The sequence below is a fragment of the Pholcus phalangioides genome, unplaced genomic scaffold, assembly GCF_987345545.1.
Source record: "Pholcus phalangioides strain wild (caught in Gottingen) unplaced genomic scaffold, Ppha-v1.0 ptg000003l_1, whole genome shotgun sequence".
NCBI lineage: Eukaryota > Metazoa > Arthropoda > Arachnida > Araneae > Pholcidae > Pholcus > Pholcus phalangioides.
The window spans coordinates 39100638-39125767 of record NW_028301596.1 but is presented as its reverse complement, the minus strand read 5'-3'; the positions used below and the strand labels follow the sequence as shown (position 1 = coordinate 39125767).

The 25130-nt window shown below is 38.0% G+C and overlaps 1 protein-coding gene across 2 annotated transcripts; it reads right to left on the bottom strand.

Annotated features, from left to right (window-relative positions):
• Positions 1–1943: 1943 nt before the first annotated feature.
• Positions 1944–23910, bottom strand: LOC149088518 (zonadhesin-like). 2 transcript variants are annotated; one of them, XM_089248048.1, is made up of 10 exons: positions 23461–23910; positions 19757–19936; positions 19255–19428; positions 18973–19152; positions 18706–18879; positions 10118–10291; positions 6510–6683; positions 5275–5451; positions 4982–5152; positions 1944–2211 (listed from the first exon to the last, which is right to left on the bottom strand). In XM_089248048.1, exons 1-10 carry the CDS (start codon positions 23534–23536, stop codon positions 2030–2032), a joined length of 1662 nt encoding a protein of 553 aa, XP_089104174.1. In that variant the 5' UTR covers positions 23537–23910; the 3' UTR covers positions 1944–2029. The 2 variants fall into 2 exon arrangements, with proteins under 2 accessions (XP_089104174.1, XP_089104173.1); XM_089248047.1 differs by having other exon boundaries at positions 23452–23814.
• Between the last annotated feature and the right edge of the window lie 1220 nt (positions 23911–25130).

Below are 25130 nucleotides of genomic sequence, written 5' to 3'. Positions count from 1 at the left end.
TATCAAAATTTTATTTTACCTTATAAAATATATCTTTCAATTTTATTTCAATGCAAAATATACGGCTACACAGGCTGCCCTAAATTGTTTGGACCGCAGATATCTGTGCAGCCTTTGACTTTAGAGAAACATGCTTCTAGTTACAAAAACTTTTCAAATCACGTGCAGTTTCTTAAAATTTGTTTGAAGACCCTTATGCTTAGAAAAGTAAAGAAATTTAGTTTTTATACAGTCCCCGTATGAAAAACTTCCAAATATTGAAATGTAACGAAAATGTCTTCGAAAAGTCAATCATTTTTTTAAATGCATTGTTTATCGAGATAATAAATTTATAAAATCACTATGTTTTGGCAACTTATCACTGTTTTGGATAGTTAGGGGCAGTTCAAGTATTACGTCAGTAAGTTTTTAGTCATTTTTGACCTCTTGCCCCCCCCCCTTGTCAGCAAAAATAAGCAAAACTCTGACCCCTTCCCCCTTGCCTGCAGCACTGCCCCCCTACCTCCTAACGCATATTGGTGGGATCAGAAACGTACGCGGAAGGGGGGCATTAGGGTGTTCGTGCACCTCTCTCTCTTTAAAAAATTCATTGCGACCCACCTTTTGAGCCATATGTAGTTAACCCTTGACACGCTGACCAAATATGGTCCTGAAGGTTATCTGATGTGCCTGTGGCCACCTCAAACCTAATTTTGTAAAAATGAACCAAGCCACACATTTACAAATCGCTTAAATGACCCGTGGCACAATTCCAGAGCATTTAAGTGGCCATGGCACATTTTCAGATCACTGAAGAAAGATCATACCTCAAAGATCACTTTCACATTCAAAGAGTAACCCGCGACACAATTCCAGAACACTTAAACGATCCGTGGAAAATTTTGAGATCGCTTGAGTGACATGCGGCAGTTTTAGAGCAGTCAAGCGACCCCCAGTGCGGCTCTATATCACTCAAGTTGACCCGGGACAATCCCAGATTACTTAACTATAATCCGTGGCATAATTACGGATCACTTGAGTGATGCGTTGCACAGTTCTAGAGCACTTAAGCGACCCGGAAACATTTCCTGAGCACGTGAAGGATCCGTGAAACATTTAGAGATCCACTAAAGTGGCTCTGTAGGGGACTTGTCAATAGGGAGAATGTTAGTTCCGGTGCCCAATAACTATCGAAAGGTATACAGAAATGTCCTCTCCACTTGTCAATACAAGATTCATTGAAAGACTGGTTATTTGTGGAGATGAAGATGAAGATTACAAGGAAGAAAATTCATCACTGTCCCAGTGGGGTCAGTCTTTCAATGAATCTTGTATCGGAAGGTATTTTCCGTTTTTGGAGCACCGAATATAAGATGCCATTAAGAATATTTCATATCTTCATAAAGGGTGGTTGACGACGTAAGCATCCTCCAAACCCTCCCCCCCCCCCTTGCTTGTCATCAAAAGTCAGCAAATCGGAAACCCGTCCACCCCATCGATGCTGACGTCATACTTGAATGACCCCTTATCATTTACTTAAAAATTGTCATTTATAGGGACTATACACAAACAGAATATGAAGACAATTATATTTTAACTTTTTTTATTCACGGTAAATAGCAATTACGAATTTTTAACAGTTTCTTTGACAATTACATAATTTTTACTGCATTTTACTGCTTAACGTCATGGTTGCAGAGATATCCACTGTGCAAAGAATTTGGGACATCTTGTATAGTGCATACTTTTTAGTATCCAATCGAAATGCGCACGTAAATTTCTCTCGTACGCGTAGATATGAAATATGCTCTTCGCATAGTACACCCATTATTATACACGCTATTCACCCGTTACTGGATTTCTTTCGCGTATCTTTGAACAGTCCATTACGTTCCCAGTGGAAGGTACGCGTACTACAGATCGGGAACTGCTGTCTTAGAAAATCGAAACAATGGACTTCGCTTTTTAAAAAGAAATGGTTTTATTAAGTCTAAATTTTATAAGTTCGAAAATTATACAGAAAAACAGCTCGAATTTTCGTGGAATGAAATCAGTCATATGACGGCCAACATCGTGATTCAGGAATGCATATTCTAGTCTTTTCATGTCTGTAGTAGCCTTTCCTGCATTCGCAACCCTCGTTGCAGACCAAGAACTGACAGTTGCCTTTTGTGAAACAGTCGTTGCATGGGTTCACGCATGTAGAATAGACCTCGTTTACAGGACAATTATCTGTTGAAAAATAAACGAAACAATAATTATTTATTATCTTTATTCGTTGAATCACCAATCAGAATCGAATAAAAAAGTTATTATTTGACAACTGCATAATTTTTATTGCATTCAATAAGATATTGTTGGTCCATCACAATCTAATTTTTAGTTGATCAAGACATTCACGGAAGTGATTCCAGAAATTAAACCAAATTTATAACAAAAATCCGTGAAAATTTCTGCATTAAAACCTGAATGTCAGACATCGACTGTCTATGTGTTTCCGTTCCCTGAGACAACCTAGGAGTTATGTCCTATCTGAGAATACTGATCATGGCAATTGCTGAAACGTTTGATGGAAGTGTAAAACGACACGTAAAGCCGGGTTCTCACCGGACACATTATACGAGTTTGAGTTGCGAAAAACCTGTTTTGGGGTGTTTCTGTTAATATGTGAAATTACACGTAAAACTCCGAGAGTTGGCAAATGGAATGTGACACGTTGAAAATCCGATGACATTCCAAGATTATCCAAATGAAAGTTTTAAATAAGTTAAGTCCAAAATCTTAATAATAATCTATCTTATCGTGATCGTAAGGGGTTGGGCATATCATTGTAACAATGAAGTGCAGGTTTTTCCTGATGTAGATTCCACCACGACACAGGACCGCAAAAGGTTAAATAAGCATGATGCTAATCCCTGAAAAAGTTGTTCAATTAATCAGTCAATTCCTCTCACACAGAAACACCGAAAGCTCTTTTGTGTTCATGTGAGCGTAGTAGTACCCGTGGTCAATGGGTTGAAGATGTCTGAAATGTATAGATCACTCGTCAAAAGTGATTTTTCTGACTCTTCCTGTAATTCTTATAAATAAGCACATAAGAGAGTTATTCAATGTACGCTAGAACAAAAGGATCGCAACACACTATCGGTATCGCTGGATCACAGTAGAAAAGGCAGTTCTAGCATAATGAAATGCTTCGAATGCCTTTCCTTCGCGCATTCAACTGCATAAGAAAGATCGGATACTCACGTGTGTGATTAGCCTTCGCATTCATGGATCGCAAGACTCCAAAAAAGTATCAAATGGTGACGAAAACGAATATTTTCCGTTCAGCCATTCGGTCGAAGTGATCTCTGAAATGTCAAACTTCCGCTTTTCAAGTGCTGGAAAGTGCTTTAGACGAAATCGATGTCTAAATTGATACAGGCTCAGGATATTGCAACACAATATTTGTTTAAAATGTGTTCTATCAGCGTTTCGCTATTAAATTATAATAATGCAGTGCTAATGCCAAAAAATGTGCATATCATTGAAAAAAAACACGCCACTATGAGATAGTACGCGATAATCCTCAGCATACGTAAACCGATGAGCCATTGAATTATGACACCAATCCCACTTACGTACCTGGAAACGGAGAAACAGTGTTTTAAGAGCCTTTTGAGTATCAGTCATCGTCACAGACGCAGACTAGTTTTTCTTGTAGTTAAACACATCAATATAAAATTTTATTTTATAGAATTATTCTAGAAAAGAAAAACTGACGCCAAACGGCATCTTCGCCAACCTTCTCCATGCGCATAACATGTGATAACATGATCCAATCAGATTCAGATTACGCGTTCGCGACGTACGAGTTTTGAGGCTCTTGTACATTAGAGAATGCGATGATAATGAGATGGCTTTTCAGTGTATACAGTTAAATCTCGATATAACGATATTCTATGGACAAAGAAAAATGTCCTTGGAGAGGGTTTATCGTTATATAGGGAGGTAGCATTAACATCAATCACCACCAAATTTATGTGATGTTGTCTATTCTCAATTGGCATTGTTTGTACCGCGACGGAATGCGTTTGTAAATATTTGTTTGCGGCAAAAAATTCTGTAATTTATTAATTGACGAATAAAACTCATTTATAGTTGTTCCACTCTGTAAAGTAGTTTATAACAGTGTCTCTCTCAACCGCCGGGCCGCGGCCCAGTACCAGGCCCTAACACTAGTCAAACTAGGCCGCGAGTGATTTGCCGTTCCTTTTTCCCCATTAATTTCTCGTTAGTTGTGTGTATGATCACGTCTTTTTTACTCACGCAAGACATTTACCGGGCCGCAGGTTTCTAAATGTTAAGACCCACTGGTTTATAAAACTTTCGTGTATTACACAGAAAACAGGTTTATAACAACTTCATTAACACTTTCGAAGAGGGTAAATAGTGCAAAATTATCTGTTGTTATTAAGAACCCTCTAAAAACAAACATTGGTGTTTGTTTCAAAAACATATACTGTAGGTGATTTTGAGTGAAATATATAAAAAATTTCGTTATAGTGGTTTCGAAATATCTTAAAAAAATATCGTTATAGATTGATTTTCGTAGTAAAGGATACCGTAGTAATCAGAGGCGCTTAACATTAGGCTACAGGCAATTACAAACAACACTCGAAAAAATATCGTTCTGGTTTATCGTTAAATCGAGTATCAGAAAAAATAACCGAGGGGTATATATCGTTACTTCGTTGTAGCGAGGTTTCACTGTGTATCAATTCTCTAAAATATAAATTTCAAGCCAAACGGCATCTTCGCCAATACGACAAAAGCAACCTTTTCCATGCGCATTCAAGTGAAAAAATGATCCAATCAGATTTCAGAGTAAGCGTATGCGACGTCCGAATTTTGAGGCGCTTGCACATTACAAAGGAGGTGATATTGCAATGGATCATTAAAGTATATTATGCAACGATGTCTCAAGAATAAATCGTATGACACGCTGACCTATACTTACACTCAGGACACTGATACTTTGGAATGCAAATTTTGTTTTGTGCAGATCTGGTGTATCCTGGTTTACAATCACAACCCCTGTTGCATACCAAAAAGTTACAGGCGCCAGTGATGGAGCATTCATTGCATATATCGACGCAACAAGAATATTGCTCGTTCAGCGGACACCCTCCTGTAGAATAAAGAAAATAAATTGTGTCTGTGGAAAAATTACATATATACGTTACATGAATTTAACATTCATAAATCATTATGAGTTAGATTCCTATTATAATAACGAGCACAATTATTCACCTGGTACACACTGGTTAGGTTCAACACATTTCCCCTCATCATTCCGTATGAAGCCTTTCTTACAGAAGCATCCTTTCACGCATACGTCTACGCAACTGATTCTTATTCCGTAGTTCTTGCAAGTTTGTGGACAAGCTGTTCCGCAACTTTGGTATTCTTCATTCTTTGGACACTGACCTGTAATCCGACAAATATTGCGATATTGTAGAAATACTACACAGGATGTCCTGTAAGTCCTGATTCGGCTTTTATCTAGTTTTCTAATTTGGAAAATGCTCAAAATGTGTTCATAAATCACTCTACAAATTTAGAGAGCGAAAATAGAGTGTATCTTAAAGGAAATGAGGCACCGCGCCCACCAGTTAGCCCCAACGAAAATGGTGACAAGCAAGGGAAAAGAAGCTAATAGCCCACTAGCTGCACAAGAAAAGAGCCCAACATCCCACAGCATGTCCTATATTATTATTTTCTTCTTCTTATTATTATTATTATTATTTTCTTCTTCTTATTATTATTATTATTATTTTCTAATTTTAATTTTCTAATTTTAATTTTCTAATTTTAATTTTCTAATTTTAATTTTCTAATTTTAATTTTCTAATTTTAATTTTCTAATTTTAATTTTCTAATATTATTTTCTATTATTATTAATATTTTTCTTCTTCTCTTCCTGTTCCCACGCTTACATGGCCGGACTGCCAGCTAGGGTTTTTCCGGCACGATCGCACACTCTGGGGGGTACCGAACTCATATCGCTGATGCGGCAGCGCCTGGTCAAGCTCAGTTCGTTTACTATTGTTTAATGTAGTGTGTCAAAAAATTATGGGGGGGGGGGAAATATCACAAATGAGGGAAAGAAGCGTTGGCCGTTAGTTTATGCTGTTCTTTCCCAACTTTTCTCCCGCTTTTGAATTCAAACATCTCAGCAAGTACTGCACTCTGAAATATGAAAATTTTGTTAGCTTCAGAAGAGACGGTGAAACAACTTTCTAATTGAAAGCACACTGCACCGTATAAAAAATTAGATTTTTATTTTATTTTATGACGCACTGTATTTTCAACCTCGAAACTAGTACAGGGTGATAAATGATCATGTTTTGAGCATTTCTTAAATTGAAATCATACCTCTCCGATGAACGGCTGATGATATAAAAACCGAATAAGGGCTTACAAAATACCCTGCATACGGAAAGATCTGAGTGATTCAAGTATATTCATAACTTATATCAACTCACCAGGACACTGCTCAGGTTTCACACATATGCCGTCATCATTGCGTACGAGACCATCCCTACAAAAGCATCCTTCCCTGCAGACCTGTATGCAAGCGAAATCTGTGTTGTAATTTTTGCACGTTCGAGGACAGGCTGTTCCACAATTCTTGTATATTTCATTGGCTGGACATTGCCCTGAAAACCCACATGAAATATAGAAGGTCTTAATTTCTTCTAATAAGACTTATTTATTTACGTTTCTATCGACATAAAATCCAGTTACAGTTGGAAAAGGAAGGAAGATAATCGCACAAAATATAACACAAGAAAACAAAAGAACACTTGAAATGACATAAAATAAACAATACATCCGATGGACTAATAAAAAAATCAAAAATGGATGAAACGACGAATAAAATGGACAAAAAGAGAAGTAAATGCAGTCGAACTTGGTAAATTCGAAGCTTTATGGACTCCCCCTTTGAGTATTATATCTAATTTAATGTTAAAATTTCTTGTGTTTATCAATTTTTTTTAATAATTCTGTATAATTCGGAGGAAAAAAAGCATGATTTTTGTAGGAGCAAATTTAGTTTGAAAAATTCCTAGAAGAAATCAGACTTTGATTTTATCGATCGAGTTGTTAAATAACAAATTTGTAAAATTTTTGGTGGTCGACTAAATTTGGTTTTATGTGGTATCCAACTTGAAGGCGCAAATGCGGCCGATCCCCCGTTAAAAAGTCTCGCCACACAAAACAACAGGTCTACAACGATACAACTATTCAATCATTACAACTCACTCATAGTTAGAAAAAAAACTGGTGGCAGATGGCGAGGCACTACACATTACAAGCATTATACAAAAACTAACTTCACAACACGTACAAGCACATTCCAACATTTACCATTCTGTTAGAAGTTCCGTAGACGAATGTGGCTTAATAGTCCCTTTGAAACTGAAATTACACTACGTACGTTACGCACGTATTAGGTAGCATTCCTGGAAGAAAATTAAGAAGTTGGGTTCTTGGGGGAAACAAGGGAGGGGGTCTCAAGAAGGAAATTCGAAAATTTTCGTTGCCTCAGATTATCCGGAATTTCAAGGAACGACAATTGATATCACCAGCCATAACTTCTAAATACCGGCAATTGAAGAAATGCCGCAGGAGAGGTTTGTCAATTATATTGTTTGGGGTGGTTTATAAATAACGCCAATTCTGATCGTTCTCTTATTTGAGACAGCGATTTCCATAGCAAGGGCCTCACAAGCCCTGGAATCAGGAAGAGAGAGATATAGTAGCTGAGATGTCGCTTGGTGTAAATAGCAACGCTGCCACCCCACCCCCTTCCCCCTTTCTCAAAATTACGATCTTTTCGAATAGAATCATAATTCGCAACTTTCGCTGAAATATGTGGTTTGAGCCAAGTTTCCCCCAATCAACATTTTTCTCAGCTAATGTACGACGAAATTCAGACATATTACTGTGTAAGTTTCTGGCATTCCAAGCCATAATGTTCAGGTTTCTAATTCACCGCTGTGGTGGTCGAGTGGTCATAGTGACGGACTCGCATCGCGGGGACCGGGTTCGAGCCCCACCGTCAGCACAGTGGTGGTCGGCTGAAGTTGGTTTTCTGTGGTTCCCAACTTCGAGGCGCAAATGTGAGCCGATCTCCCCATTAAAAAAGTCTCGCCACAGAGAACAACAGACCTACAAACAGTACAAATATTCACTCACTACACATCACTCACTTCACTTCTGAGATATAGATGGCAGCACTGAAAAATCATACACAACACTAGATACGCACTCAGACTGTTAGGTGCACGACTTACACTTCCGGCACAACTCACTAGGTAGTAAATTGCCTATGGCAATAGGCCTGAGTTGTGCTCGGTTTGAAAAAAAAAATCATAATTCGCAACTTTCGCTGAAATATATGGTTTGAGCCAAGTTTCGTCAATCAACATTTTTCTCAGCTAATGTACGACGAAATTCAGACATATTACTGTGTAAGTTTCTGGCGTTCCAAGTCCAGGTTTCTAATTCAAAAATTAGACATTATTACTGAGTAAAACGATGAGAAAAGCAGTTGCCGTAAAAGTATTTAGAAAAGATTTCAATTTTCTCTTCATTGGTTTTTGCGTCATAAGTTTTTAAAAAAGCAATCCTTAGTAACACGTAGCAGTTCTTGAAAAGGAAACATGTTATTGCTTTCATTTGCTGTGATTTTCTTAGGAAGTGAGGTAACTTCACCAGCAGGGTTACTACTGACTAGAGCTTCTTCTCGTAGAGAAGAAGTCGGGACGTCAGCGCAGTCTAAGTGTGTTCTACAAGACTATCAGAGTCGATGACTATCGAGCCTCTGAGTCAGTCAATGGAGGAGCGAACGTTTATCCTAATCCTTGGCTGCTTAGCACGGTGGGGAGCATATTGAGCATTTCTTGTATAAGTTGTAGGTGTTTGTTTTGCGACTTGGTTTTTGTGGTTTCAACGTAGCATACTGCGAGTACCCTGGCTAACCAATGTTTCCCTTCTGCGAGCGAATTGCCTCGTGTTTCACTTGTAGAGCGCCATCTATCAATATATTTTTAAGAATTTTTTTTTTTTTCCTTACGCCAAACAAAATTCCATTGCTTCAGGGGTATTCATGCAAATTTGCAAGCCATTCTGACGAGTGGTTCGTATTTTGAAATCGAAACTTTTATTTTTATGACTCTATACATATATACCGTATTCTCCAACATTAGCCGGTATGTCGATAGTTAGTGAAGGCAACCAGAATGCCAGAAGATATAAGTCACAGATTCCAGAAAACTCTTTGGACTTTTAAAGATTTTAAGCGGTTTTTAAGTTTGCCTGATCCGAATTATAACTGCCACATTGGAAATAAAAGCTTGTAAAGAACCCGCGATATTTTCGGTTGACCGAAATAAAGCAGATCGAGTTTGACGAGATATCTCAAGATTGCCGCTGTCAGACCTGCTGTGCAGGCATGGGTTCGAATCCCGGTTCGGGCATGGATGTCAACTAGGATAACATAAAAGAGTTAAGAATCGATTACATTTTCTCTTTTTCGCTTACCCGGCCGGACTGCCAGCTAGGGTTTTTCCGGCACGATCCCACACTCTGGGGGGTACCGAACTCATATCGCTGATGCGGCAGCGCCTGGTCAAGCTCAGTTCGTTTACTATTGTTTAATGTAGTGTGTCAAAAAATTAAGGAGAAAAATATCACAAATGAGGGAAAGAAGCGTTGGCCGTTAGTTTATGCTGTTCTTTCCCAACTTTTCTCCCGCTTTTGAATTCAAACATCTCAGCAAGTACTGCACTCTGAAATATGAAAATTTTGTTAGCTTCAGAAGAGACGGTGAAACAACTTTCTAATTGAAAGCACACTGCACCGTATAAAACATTAGATTTTTATTTTATTTTATGACGCACTGTATTTTCAACCTCGAAACTAGTGCAGGGTGATAAATGATCATGTTTTGAGCATTTCTTAAATTTAAATCATACCTCTCCGATGAACGGCTGATGATATAAAAACCGAATAAGGGCTTACAAAATACCCTGCATACGGAAAGATCTGAGTGATTCAAGTATATTCATAACTTATATCAACTCACCAGGACACTGCTCAGGTTTCACACATATGCCGTCATCATTGCGTACGAGACCATCCCTACAAAAGCATCCTTCCCTGCAGACCTGTATGCAAGCGAAATCTGTGTTGTAATTTTTGCACGTTCGAGGACAGGCTGTTCCACAATCCTTGTATATTTCATTGGCTGGACATTGCCCTGAAAATCCATATGAACAAGAAGATCTTAATTTCTTCTAATAAGACTTATTTATTTACGTTTCTATCGACATAAAATCCAGTTACAGTTGGAAAAGGAAGGAAGATAATCGCACAAAATATAACACAAGAAAACAAAAGAACACTTGAAATGACATAAAATAAACAATACATCCGATGGACTAATAAAAAAATCAAAAATGGATGAAACGACGAATAAAATGGACAAAAAGAGAAGTAAATGCAGTCGAACTTGGTAAATTCGAAGCTTTATGCACTTCCCTTTGAGTATTATATCTAATTTATTGTTAAAATTTCTTGTTTAATTCGATTTTTTTTTAATAATACTGTGTAATTCGGAGGAAAAAAAGCATGATTTTTGTAGGAGCAAATTTAGTTTGAAAAATTCCTAGAAGAAATCAGACTTTGATTTTATCGATCGAGTTGTTAAATAACAAATTTGTAAAATTTGTGTTGGTTGACTAAAGTTGGTTTTATGTGGTTTCCAACTTGTAGGTGCAAATGCGGCCGATCCCCCGTTAAAAAGTCTCGCCACACAGGACAACAGGTCTACAACGATACAACTATTCAATCATTACAGCTCACTCATAGTTGGCAAAAAAACTGGTGGCAGATGGCAAGGCACTACACATTACAAGCATTATACAAAAACTAACTTCACAACACGTACAAGCACATTCCAACATTTACCATTCTGTTAGAAGTTCCGTAGACGAATTTGGCTTAATAGTCCCTTTGAAACTGAAATTACACTACGTACGTTACGCACGTATTAGGTAGCATTCCTGGAAGAAAATTAAGAAGTTGGGTTCTTGGGGGAAACAAGGGAGTGGGGTCTCATGAAGGAAATTCGAAAATTTTCGTTGCCTCAGATTATCCGGAATTTCAAGGAACGACAATTGATATCACCAGCCATAACTTCTAATTACCGGCAATTGAAGAAATGCCGCAGGAGAGGATTGTCAATTATATTGTTTGGGGTGGTTTATAAATAACGCCAATTCTGATCGTTCTCTTATTTGAGTCAGCGATTTCCATAGCAAGGGCCTCACAAGCCCTGGAATCAGGAAGAGAGAGATATAGTAGCTGAGATGTCGCTTGGTGTAAATAGCAACGCTGCCACCCCACCCCCTTCCACCTTTCTCAAAATTACGATCTTTTTGAATAGAATCATAATTCGCAACTTTCGCTGAAATATATGGTTTGAGCCAAGTTTCGCCAATCAACATTTTTCTCAGCTAATGTACGACGAAATTCAGACATATTACTGTATAAGTTTCTGGCGTTCCAAGCCATAATGTCCAGGTTTCTAATTCGAGAATTAGACATTATATTACTGAGTAAAACGATGAGAAAAGCAGTTGCCGTAAAAGTATTTAGAAAAGATTTCAATTTTCTCTTCATTGGTTTTTGCGTCATAAGTTTTTAAAAAAGCAACCCTTAGTAACACGTAGCAGTTCTTGAAAAGGAAACATGTTATTGCTTTCATTTGCTGTAATTTTCTTAGGAAGTGAGGTAACTTCACCAGCAGGGTTACTACTGACTAGAGCCGTCAGCGCAGTCTAAGTGTGTGTTTTACAAGACTATCAGAGTCGATGACTATCGAGCCTCTGAGTTAGTCAATGGAGGAGCGAACGTTTATCCTAATCCTTGGCTGCTTAGCACGGTGGGGAACATATTGAGCATTTCTTGTATAAGTTGTAGGTGTTTGTTTTGCGACTTGGTTTTTGTGGTTTCAACGTAGCATACTGCAAGTACCCTGGCTAACGAATGTTTCTCTTCTGCGAATTGCCTGAAATGAAACACGAATTGCCTCGTGTTTCATTTGTAGAGCGCCATCTATCAATATATTTTTAAGATTTTTTTTTTTTTTCCCCTTACGCCAAACAACATTCCATTGCTTCAGGGGTATTCATGCAAATTTGCAAGCCATTCTGACGAGTGGTTCTTATTTTGAAATTGAACATTACAACATTTTGAAATCGAAACTTTTATTTTTATGACCCTGTACATATATACCGTATTCTCCAACATTAGCCGGTATGTCGATAGTCAGTAAAGGTAACCAGAATGCCAGAAGATATGAGTCACAGATTCCAGATAACTCTTTGGACTTTTAAAGATTTTAAGCGGTTTTTAAGTTTTCCTGATCCGAATTATAACTGCCACATTGGAAATAAAAGCTTGTAAAGAACCCGCGATGTTTCCGGTTGACCGAAATAAAGCAGATCGAGTTTGACGAGATATCTCAAGATTGCCGCTGTCAGACCTGTTGTGCAGTCATGGGTTGGAATCCCGGTTCGGGCATGGATGTCAACTAACACTAGCAAATTCCATGGACGGATCACGCTGGTCACTTGGGAATACGTGAGGATCACATAAAAGAGTTAAGAATCGATTAAATTTTCTCTTTTTAACCTTGGAAGAGTAGATAAACTTTGCGTAATTTCTTAGAATAAGGCAAGCGATAATGCCAAATCGAGTTAAGATTTGGTGTTCAACCCAAGTGGGATCCTCAGTCAGCGTGATAAGTGGTTATATATTAGTAAGGTTCCGGGACGAATCGTCAGGGAAGCTGCTAAACGAAGAAGCAAAAAAAGGGAAAAACTACCCTGAAAAATATAGCGCGGGAGCCACAGAGAGAAGAAAAGAGAAACGCTCCCCCCTGGGGTCTTTTTTCCTGATTATTATTATGATTGGTGTGGTGTTGTAAGGTGTGATGTGCTCGTTGTGTAGCACTTTTCTCTATCCTCCTTAATCAAAATAAATATGATTATTGTTTTGAAAGACGACTCATCAATGAGTACGTGTTCAGTTACTCCGAGCATCAGCTCCAGTGGCGTATTCAGCGAGCATCAGCTCCAGTGGCGTATTCAGCGAGCATCAGCTCCAGTGGCGTATTCAGCGAGCATCAGCTCCAGCGGCATAGTTGACGAGCATCATTGCTCCAGAGGCGTAGGTGGCGAGCATCAGCTCCAGTGGCGTATTCAGTGAGCATCAGCTCCAGTGGCGTATTCAGTGAGCATCAGCTCCAGCAGCGTAGGTGGCGAGCATCAGCTCCAGTGGCATAGGTGGCGAGCATCAGCTCCAGTGGCGTATTGAGCGAGCATCAGCTCCAGTGGCGTATTGAGCGAGCATCAGCTCCAGTGGCGTATTCAGCGAGCATCAGCTCCAGTAGCGTATCCTATTCAGCGAGCATCAGCTCCAGCGGCATAGTTGACGAGCATCAGCTCCAGCGGCATAGTTGACGAGCATCAGCTCCAGCGGCATAGTTGACGAGCATCATTGCTCCGGCGGTTCGTGTGGCGAGCATCATTGCTCCGGCGGTTCGTGTGGCGAGCATCAGCTCTAGTGATATACGTGAGAGCATTATTGCCCCGGTTGTGTGTCAAGTGAGAGCATCATTGCTCGGTTGTTTATCAAGTGAGAGCATCATTGCTCTGTTGTTTATCAAGTGAGAGCATCATTGCTCTGTTGTTTATCAAGTGAGAGCATCATTGCTCTGTTGTTTATCAAGTGAGAGCATCATTGCTCTGTTGTGTATCAAGTGAGAGCATCATTGCTCTGTTGTTTATCAAGTGAGAGCATCATTGCTCTGTTGTTTATCAAGTGAGAGCATCATTGCTCTGTTGTTTATCAAGTGAGAGCATCATTGCTCTGTTGTGTATCAAGTGAGAGCATCATTGCTCTGTTGTTTATCAAGTGAGAGCATCATTGCTCTGTTGTGTATCAAGTGAGAGCATCATTGCTCTGTTGTTTATCAAGTGAGAGCATCATTGCTCTGTTGTTTATCAAGTGAGAGCATCATTGCTCTGTTGTTTATCAAGTGAGAGCATCATTGCTCTGTTGTTTATCAAGTGAGAGCATCATTGCTCTGTTGTTTATCAAGTGAGAGCATCATTGCTCTGTTGTTTATCAAGTGAGAGCATCATTGCTCGGTTGTTTATCAAGTGAGAGCATCATTGCTCGGTTGTGTATCAAGTGAGAGCATCATTGCTCTGTTGTTTATCAAGTGAGAGCATCATTGCTCTGTTGTGTATCAAGTGAGAGCATCATTGCTCTGTTGTTTATCAAGTGAGAGCATCATTGCTCTGTTGTTTATCAAGTGAGAGCATCATTGCTCTGTTGTGTATCAAGTGAGAGCATCATTGCTCTGTTGTTTATCAAGTGAGAGCATCATTGCTCTGTTGTTTATCAAGTGAGAGCATCATTGCTCTGTTGTTTATCAAGTGAGAGCATCATTGCTCTGTTGTGTGTTGAAACGGCGGTAATTACGCGAGTACTGATTTTTTTTTTTGTTGGAAAGATACGTCAGTATTATTCGTTCAGAAAATGATTTTTTTTTTTTTTTGAAACGTCAGTTTATTATTGAGAATGTGATTTTTTTTTTTTTTTTTGAACAGCAGTATTATCGCACATACTAATTTTTTTTTTACAATTATCTTCGAATGTACGATTTTATATATATATATATATATATATATATATTTTTTTTTTTTTTTTTGGGGGTTTGTTTGAAATACGTCAGTATTATTGTGCATATATCTATCTATATATATATTTTTTTTCTCGAATGATTAGTCATTAGTATATGACGTAGACTAGGTGCGAACATTTATATAAGTGAAAAAAAAAACGCTATACCAAGCAACATGGCATACCTCGGGCGTGCAAGGAGGGATGATTTGGTGGTTTTGGCAGAAGAGTTGGGTCTGGTGGTCAAGGACGGATCGAACATATTGGACTTGAGGAATAGCATTCTCAAAAATAGTAGGTATAGAGGACACTAATTATTCAAGTCAAGTCAAGTCAAGTCAAGCATTCTCAAATGTGACGGCTATGACGAGGAGTTCATCCGAGAGCAGTTAGCCGTCATCAAGGGAGACAGGGAAGCACGAGAAGAGCGTGACCTAGCTGAAGGGAGGATGCGTGAAGAACGAGAACACCTCTTTCGAATGGAAAAACTCCGCCTGGAGATGGAAAGGACGAATGCGTCCACAAATGGACGACAGAATTTAACCTCATTCAGTACGGAACTGACGAGGCTTGTTCCAAAATTCGACGCCAAGGAGGATGACATCGCCTTATTTCTCATAATATTTGAACGCCAGGCGAATAGGATCGGGGTGGACAAAAGAAACTGGGTGTCAGCTTTGCTGACCTTATTGCCGTCAGACATAACCCAATTGATTGCCCGAGAATCGGAAGAGAAGTTTGATGATTATGAGTACATTAAGGAGATCCTCCTTAGGAAATTCAAATTAAGTCCAGAACATTTCCGGCAAAAATTCACCAAACATCAACGCAACCCGGCGAAATCATGGCGAGAATTTGTCTTCGAAATATCGAACTTCTTCGAAGAGTGGATCCGGGGTCTGGACGTTGGTGACTTCGAGACACTGAAGAGCCTTGTCATTACTGACCAACTAAAACGACGAGTTCCCGGCGATATACGTGACCATTTCGTGGACGAATGGGCCTCTTTCATATCTCCATCTATCCTAGCTGACAAGCTGGATGAATACGAAAGTGTGCGGTCAAACTTCAAGAAGGTGGTCTCGGGCAATGATAACGTGAAAGATGAAGCAGGCAAATATGGTAACAGTAGAAGTTTTCCTCCTAAAGCACCGAATTCCAGGCCAGGACTCAAAACCGAAACACGTAGAACCTTTGTGAAGCCAACTTGCTATTCTTGTGACTCGGTTGGGCACATATCGAGGGCTTGCAACAATAACGCGAAAGGGCATGCCGTTGTGAATGCACAGAGTCAATTAACGACGGTGGAACCAAGTGAAGCCTCGAATATTTTGACGGTGAAGGTTTCGGTTCCTGTGTCTTCTGCGAAGGTCACGGGGAAAATCGATGAACTTAAAATTGCACCCATCAAATGCGGAACGAAAAAATTTAAAGCGATTATTGATAATGGAGCTCAGATATCAGTTCTGAGAGAGGATTTGGTGCCTTCGAACTGCGACGGAGAAGGTACTATACGAATAATATCTGCGTTCGGGGAAACTGAGGTAGCGCCACTGAAAGTTATCCCGATGAGAATCGATGATGGTATGCACAGCGACATTCCTGTAACTTGTGCCGTGTCGAAGAAACTTGTTAACGACATGTTAATATGCTCAACTGCGTACGAGGCGCTGTCGGAAAGTTTGCAGCTCACTGGGTCCATTCGGCATACCGGAGACTCAACGATGTCGGTCGTACAACTCCTGGATTCGAACGTGGAAGGAGGGAACTGCATCCCTGATGCATCACAAGTCCCCGATAAAGGAGACAAAGACTTTATCGGTTTGCTAATTGGAGATGGCGATCTCGAGAAGGGCTGGGACTTCGTACGTCTGGGCCAAAGACCTTATGGCGTAAGGAATGGTGTTCTCACTCACTCCGAGAACGTAAACGGCGAAAATATCGTACAGGTTGTCGTTCCCACCTGCAAACGAATGGAAACGCTTCGGATGGCCCATGAAATACCTTTGGCAGCACATCTAGGGGAGCGCAAAACGAAACAACGCATGAAGTATTCGTCGTACTGGCCTACCATCAAAAAGGATGTTCAGAAGTTTCGTAGGAGTCGTCGAGAATACCAAGTCAGACGCACCGTCACGTATAGAGATCGCCTACCCATCCAACCAATCGTGAGACCCGAAAACCCATTCGAGGTCTGCAGCGTTGACTACATTGGACCCTTAGAACCCAAGTCAAGCAGAGGCCATACATTGCCAGAGTACAACACGTGGGACTGATATTTGATCAGGACGTAGAATTTGGAGATGTGGACTACGCTCCTGTTCACATAAAAATGAAATCAGTCCAGGACATTCAGAACCACGTAATGGGGTTATCTAATAAGCTGGAAGTTCACAGCAACGGCAATTACTCGAAACCGAAAGAATTTTTAGACGTGTTCAGCAGTCGGGGAATGTATATATTAGGAAAGTACACGGAAAATGTTTGTAAATGTGAATGCATTTCAGTGCATATGTATTACTAATGTGTATTCAGTATGGTATTTTCATTGATCCCACGATGGTAATTGTTGATTTTGTGATATTTTTTTTTTGTATGTGTGCTTGAACATGTTTTTCTTTGTTCATTTCTTTTCCTAAATGTGGTAAGCTCAGTTGTCTTGAAAAAAAAGATAGACAATGAGCTCCCAAGGGAGGACGAGTAAGGTTCCGGGACGAATCGTCAGGGAAGCTGCTAAACGAAGAAGCAAAAAAAGGGAAAAACTACCCTGAAAAATATAGCGCGGGAGCCACAGAGAGAAGAAAAGAGAAACGCTCCCCCTGGGGTCTTTTTTCCTGATTATTATTATGATTGGTGTGGTGTTGTAAGGTGTGATGTGCTCGTTGTGTAGCACTTTTCTCTATCCTCCTTAATCAAAATAAATATGATTATTGTTTTGAAAGACGACTCATCAATGAGTACGTGTTCAGTTACTCGACCACGAAGAGGGAGGATCGTTACTATATTCTTCCTCTAAAGACGACAGCCACTGTGTGTGGAAATGGGTTACTGAATTTCGTATTTTCCATATATTTGCCTTATTCGTTGGTGATTTCTCAGTATGATTTGAACCATGTCTGTTCTCTGCATTTTAGGGTATTCTGTTTTAATAACTATATAAGAGTTTTCGAGATTTATGTTTGCTCTTGCTACCATAAATCTTGGTTTATTGCAAATTGCAAAAATGCTATTCGTTCTCACAGCATAGATGAGCTAAATATAAAAATTAGAAGACTCCATAGTAGACTGCGAAGTATTTTAGTATTCGGCGATTATTTGTTCAAGATTTGAATAAGCTGAGCAAAAAATTAAAGCTTGCACAACAAAGCATAATTTTGTACTAAAGCTGGCAGCATATTTCTCTAATCTCTGAACACACAAACAAATAACAATAACAGCGGTTGGTGATAAGTATGTTAGAGCGATAAATAAATGCTCAATTCTTTATTGCTATCGAATTTCTGGACGAAACACGTTTGCTACCGTGAAAACTATTATTTTAGTCGGATTCGCGCATTCATTCAGTATTTAATATACATTGATAGCGGTCTTCTTAATATATCATGCGATTCTCAGAGAACTTCGATTTTCCCGGCATGCCGAGAATGAAGCGGAGGGCAAAGCTTTTTGGATGTTGGAGTCTGCTCCATCATTCAAAAAGGTTTGCTCCCCGATTTTCACGGCATGCAGACGAATGCGGGGGAATACGATACATAAAAGTGAAAATAGAAACATAAAATTTTAACACTTTTATTAGATTAGGTGCTTTTATCAATATGAATTCATTAATAAACACTGAATAACACATAGTTCGAGACTAAACTTCAAATTCTCAGAGATCCTTGTTCTTGAAAAAAAAAAATATGGTGCATTACTTACTGATTGGACATTGTTCTTCAGGAACACAAGTACCAGTGTATCCCATCATGTACTGTCCGGGTGGGCAGTCACAGCCTTTGACGCATTCATAAGGTTCGTCGCAAACTCCTCTTCTGTAGCAGTCATTGCAAGGATTCACGCAAGAAGTGTACACTCGATCTGCAGAACAACCTCCTGTAATCGAAAGTTATTCTATAAGTTAAATATGAATAGACAACCACAGGAAGTCGATATAGATACGATTGCTTTGAAATTTGGCAAACTAACCGGGAAGGCATTGCTCTGGTTTTACGCATTTGCCGTAGTCGTCCCTTATGAACTCTTCCTTGCAGAAGCACCCTTTCCTACAATCCGCTGTGCACTTTATCTGTGCTCCGTAGTTTGCGCAAGTTCGCGGGCACGCGGTACCACAGTCTTTATATACTTCGTTGGCAGGACACCTATTGTCTGAATTAAAAAAAAGAACGAAATAGGAAAAATACCAACAAATATTATCGTTCAATTATTTCATAATAGGTGACCGAGACTTACCGCGGACTTATTACTTACCAGGACATTGCGACGGTATCACGCACTTCCCATCGTCGTTGCGTACAAGACCACTCTTACAAAAGCAACCTTTTTTGCAGATATCAGGGCACATGATCCGAAGCTGGTAAGTTTTGCAAGTTTTTCGACAGTCTGTACCACAGTCTTTCCATTCTTCGTTTTTTGGACATTCGCCTAAATTTCATCATAAATTGGGTAAGAGACAGTCCGGTTATTTTCTTGTTATCGTATCGAGTTGAACAAGTGGAAATAGAGGCTCATTAATTCAAGCTCTTTAAATTTTTACCACCAAAATTAGCTGGTTTGTTGTGTTAAATTAAATACATTTTATCTGACTCTACTTGTCTTTTTTTCTGGAATCACCAGTAATGTAAATATAATGCAGATATCCGTCCAATGGCAATGTTTGGCTCCTTATCTATCTAATAGAAATACAAACAAATTTAATCTTTCAGTTATTTCCTCATGGATGACAGAGATTTAACACGTACTTATAACTTACCAGTAGGACATTGTGAAGGTGTCACGCACTTCCCATCGTCATTGCGTACGAGACCACTCTTACAGCAGCAACCTTTCTTACAAACAGCTGGACACATGTAATTTTGAAGCTTGTAATTTTTGCAAGTCTTTGGGCAGGCTGTACCACACTCATTCCATTCTTCGTTTTTGGGACATTCGCCTAAATTTCATCATAAATTGTGTAAGTGGTTATTTTCTTTGTTATCATATCTAATTGCAGAAGTGGAAAGTACAGACTCATTTATTCAGGTTCTTTAAATTTTAACCAAATTAGCTGGTTGGTTGCATTAATATCAATAGAATTTATCTGACTCTTTTTTTTCTGGAATCGCCAGTAATGTAAATCTAATGCAGAGCTCAGCCCAATGGCAATGATTGGCCCTTATCTATTTATCACATCGAACGGGAGATTCGGTAACCCACTAAACCATAGATGCACCTCATCCACATTACTCTGCGGAACTTCTAGCGAATTGGTTCATGTTGGAATAAGCATGCATGTACGTGCAGTGAGCTTCGCGTGGAGTTTTTTTTTTTTATGCGTAATGCTTGTTGCATGTTTACGTGTAGTGGTACCAGCTGTCATCAATTTTTATAACTACGATTGAAGTGTAATGCTTGAATAATTGTACCTTTGTAGGCCTGTTGTGGCAAAGAGTTGGTAAGCTACACGTTTTGCAAAGAATGTTTTGAAATACAGTATTTATGGTATTGCTTTTACGATCTTCCGTTAAAATGTCTCGCCACAGAGAGCAAGAAACCTACAACGGCACATTATTTAATTGCACTTTACTCACAAATTGAAGTACAGATGACAGCACTTGCAACTGACACATAATTCTTAGTATGTGTTATAATCTGGGGGAGGAGGCAATATGAGGGAATATAAAATAAATGCATATGCATTTGCATTTGTATTGATGCAATATATGCATTTGCATTTGTATTGATGCAATATATGCATTTGCATTTGTATTGATGCAATATATGCATTTGCATTTGTATTGATGCAATATATGCATTTGCATTTGTATTGATGCAATATATGCATTTGCATTTGTATTGATGCAATATATGCATTTGCATTTGTATTGATGCAATATATGCATTTGCATTTGTATTGATGCAATATATGCATTTGCATTTGTATTGATGCAATATATGCATTTGCATTTGTATTGATGCAATATATGCATTTGTATTGATGCAATATATGCATTTGCATTTGTATTGATGCAATATATGCATTTGCATTTGTATTGATGCAATATATGCATTTGCATTTGTATTGATGCAATATATGCATTTGCATTTGTATTGATGCAATATATGCATTTGCATTGATGCAATATATGCATTTGTATTGATGCAATATATGCATTTGCATTTGTATTGATGCAATATATGCATTTGCATTTGTATTGATGCAATATATGCATTTGCATTTGTATTGATGCAACATATGCATTTGCATTTGTATTGATGCAATATATGCATTTGCATTTGTAAATGAATACATATGTTCTAAGAAATTGAAAAGATGCATTTTAAAAACACATCTTTCTTTTTTTCTTTTCTTTTTTTTTTGCATGATGATTTTTTTAATGCATATTTTCTCATTTTTGACTTTTCCAAGATTTCTAGTGCATATTCTGGGGTGTTTAATGCATATTTTGGCATTTTAAATGCATATTTTGGCATTTTAAATGCATATTTCGGCATTTTAAGTGCACATTTTGGTATTTTAACCCACTAACGATGAATTAGATTTTTTTTTAAATACAAAAATTAATGAGTGGAACCGCTTCCACCATTTACTGACAAAGAAAAAACTTTAAATTTAGAATGGCAAATTTTGTTACCAACCGGCGTTAATGGGTTAAGTGCACATTTTGTATTTTAAGCACTTATTTTTCCTTTTTTAAGTGCATATTTGCATTTTGAAGTGCATATTTGCATTTTGAAGTGCATATTTGCATTTTGAAGTGCATATTTGCATTTTGAAGTGCATATTTGCATTTTGAAGTGCATATTTGCATTTTGAAGTGCATATTTCATATTTTTAGAGCATATTTCGCCACTTATTTTAAGTGCATATAACGCGGGCTCAAGTCATAATGTACTCATGCACTATCTATGATTCAAAAATGAATAAATAAATAAAATCAGCAAGTAAAATAAAAATAAAAGAATTAAATTAAAATTAAATGAAATAAATCCCAAGCTTTTAAAGTCACAAAAAAAATCATAGATTCAAATACTACTCGAAGACAAATCATCATAGGACCGAATATTTATTGAAAAATATTTCTATACCTGAATAGTCATCACAAAGCCGAATATTGTTGAAAATCGTTCGCAAAGTCGAATAATGAATGATAATAGTTCAAATAGCTAAATATTCCCTAAAAGTCGCTCACAAAGGCCGCTTGGCCGTCGATTGGTTTAAGGGAGCTGGCCTCTCCTTTCACTGTGCAGGTCTGCGTTTGACTCCTGATTTGGGCATGGGTGTCTACTAACACTATAGCCAGGTTTTCCTAGGAGCAGGTTACTACAGCGCGTGTACCGTGAGAACGCTGATTGGTCAAAAAAACCTGAATTTCAGGCTTTTAACCAATCAGCGTTTTCACGCTGCACGCGCTGTAGTAAACTGCTCCTAAGAAAACCTGACTTCACAAATTCCCTGCACAAATCACACGGCTCTCTTTGGAATACGTGATGATCACGTTATTAAAAAAAAAATAGTTTAATACTGTGTTCAACAAAGCTAAACATTAACTTGAAAAATAATCACCCAAGGCTGAATATCTTTTGAAAGAAACATAACCAACAATGCTGAATATTAATTGGAAAAAAAAAGTGATCAAAAACCCCTGAAAATATCAATTGTGAGGAAAAAATTGATTGGGGAAAAAATCATCTGAAAGCTGAATATAGCTTTAAAAAAAATTATAAAAAATAAAATACTTAAATCTTAAATTTCTACATCAATAGAAGAAACAACATTGCAAAACTGAATATAACACGAAAAATTATCGCGTGTCTGAATAGTGTTCGAAAATCCCTACTACAAGAGCCCTTGAAAATACTGAACATTGATAAATACATTGTGTTTTGAGAGCACGTAAGGCACGAGAAAAATTCATTTGATATACAAAGAACACTGTGATTAAGTCCAACGTTGGAGCCAATTCGGACTGTACCGTAACTTAAGTGTATCTTATAAGTGATTCGATAAGAGATAATGTAAATAATTATTGCATCGCAAAGATAAAGAAATTTTTTGACAAAATATGTCGCTTTCTATGAAAAAAAATACATAATGAGTCTCAACTATAAACTACTTTTAACAATTATTTCAAAAGCCGAAAAAATGAAATTTCAATTATTATTATTATTTATTTATTTATTTGATGGAAATGCTCGCACATATAAACTAATAATAAACTAATATTCTATATATTCAACTATTTCCGCTGAAATTCATGTGGAGTTCTGTTACAAACGATCAACACATGCTGTTGATTTAAAATATTAACGAAATATTTACAAAATTTCCAATTTTAAGATTGAAACTTTCCAAAATTTACCAATATTGCATGTCATGAATTTTTATATTCGATTTTACCTTTACTTCCACTCAGAGAAAGGATATATAACCAGTCTTAAATTTACCATATTCACCTCTTGCAGTAATCTCTTCACCAAGAACCACGGCAATAACAGCAAAGATAGTGGCTGCTCGTAAATAACTCGTCATATTGCTATATTCTACTTGTTACTATGTTGCTATAACCTTTAATACTTCTGTCACAGAAATAAATCAGGAATGTCTGGCAGTTTTCAAATTTCCTACGTTGATGTCGTAAATAGGATGATATTGTTCTCGTTTAATAAAATCTCCTCAAAAGTCTATTCTTTTCCAGCAATTACACAAGGCTTATATACATATATGCCTTATGTAAGTCGTATATAATTTATGTTACTTAGTAAAATATATTTTAGGTTCTTTCATGAATCAGCTGTGTTAATAAGAAATGAAGAAAGGAAAACGCATTTTGAAAAAAAAAAGAAGGCAATGTTCTGAAAAAAGAGCAAAAGAGCGTGACAGACACGAGATGCAAACTTTAGATTATCTATTTTTTCCATGCAGTCCCAGCTTTTGCTGAAACTGGAACTACGTCATATTAACACGATAAATTAAGACGAAGTTCACTTATATATGGAAAGAAAAAGGTCACACAAAGTGTCACATGAGGAAATGCAAGGTTTTCTGAGATGATAACGGTTTCTAGAAATGTGACGGTTGCAATCAAATTTGCTCGAGAATTAAGAAGATTGATAACATAAAATGTTAACGAAAGCTGCATAGAAATGCGTATCTCAGAATTTTCAAAAGCGGAATTTATTGCTTTGCCCTATGCACTGTGGCCGGTGATGTATGATACTGCCAAAGCCCGAAGATTGCCGATTCGCGTTCTGGCCAGCCCAGCTGATCCGGCCAATGTCCGAAATTCGGGCTTTCGTCGGGATTTGGCCGGCCCCTATATATCGATCCCTATGGTCGCCACGTTGGCATATTTTTTTTTGTGTGCGATAGTTGTGAGTATTTATAATTAGTCATAGCTAACCATAATTATCATCGTCAGTTATTAAAAATGTAATTCATTTTTTTTTTCTATCGCGTAAGGTTTTTTCACTCGATTTCATATGTTGGGGGAGGGAATAATTTAAATCCAGATATTTTGGAATTTTTATTTTATCACCTCATAAATACATACTTAACAATAAGGGGTCATTTAAGTATTACGTCAACATCAGCATCGGGGGGGGGGGGGTTCCGATTTGCTCACTTTTGATGACAAGGGGGGAGGGGGGTTTGAAGGTTGCTTACGTCATCAACCACCCTTTTTGAAGATATGAAACATTCTAAGCTGCTGACGAAATTTTGCTGACAAGGGGGGGAGAGGGGGTCAAAAATGGCTAAAAATCTGCTTACGTAATACTTGAATCGCCCCTCATATCGTAGTTCTGGCAATATAATTACAGGCTTTAAAATCAATGAAATTATATTTGGCAATGATTTACTATATTTATTCATAACGCACAGTTTCAATGTGATTTGTATGCTGCCTATGCATTACTATTGAAATTTAATTTTCACTTTATCTCAAAAACTCGATGCGACGAAATTTTTAAATTATTAAGATGGTCCCTTTACAACAATGACCATGATTCCTAGTCATGATCCTGCATCAAGCCACTGATCTTTCCGCCAAATTTTTCTGGGAATTACTGTAAAATCAACCTTACAGTCCGGACTTGTCCCTTTCAGAATTTCCCTTATTTAATCG

Excerpts from the sequence above, each read along its gene's own strand:
- LOC149088518 (XM_089248047.1), bottom strand. The coding sequence starts at position 23,536 with ATGACGAGTTATTTACGAGCAGCCACTATCTTTGCTGTTATTGCCGTG. Across the intron at positions 18,880-18,972 it reads ACCAGAGCAATGCCTTCCCG|GAGGTTGTTCTGCAGATCGA; the intron begins GTTAGTTTGCCA and ends TTTCGATTACAG. Across the intron at positions 5,153-5,274 it reads ACCTAACCAGTGTGTACCAG|GAGGGTGTCCGCTGAACGAG; the intron begins GTGAATAATTGT and ends TTTATTCTACAG.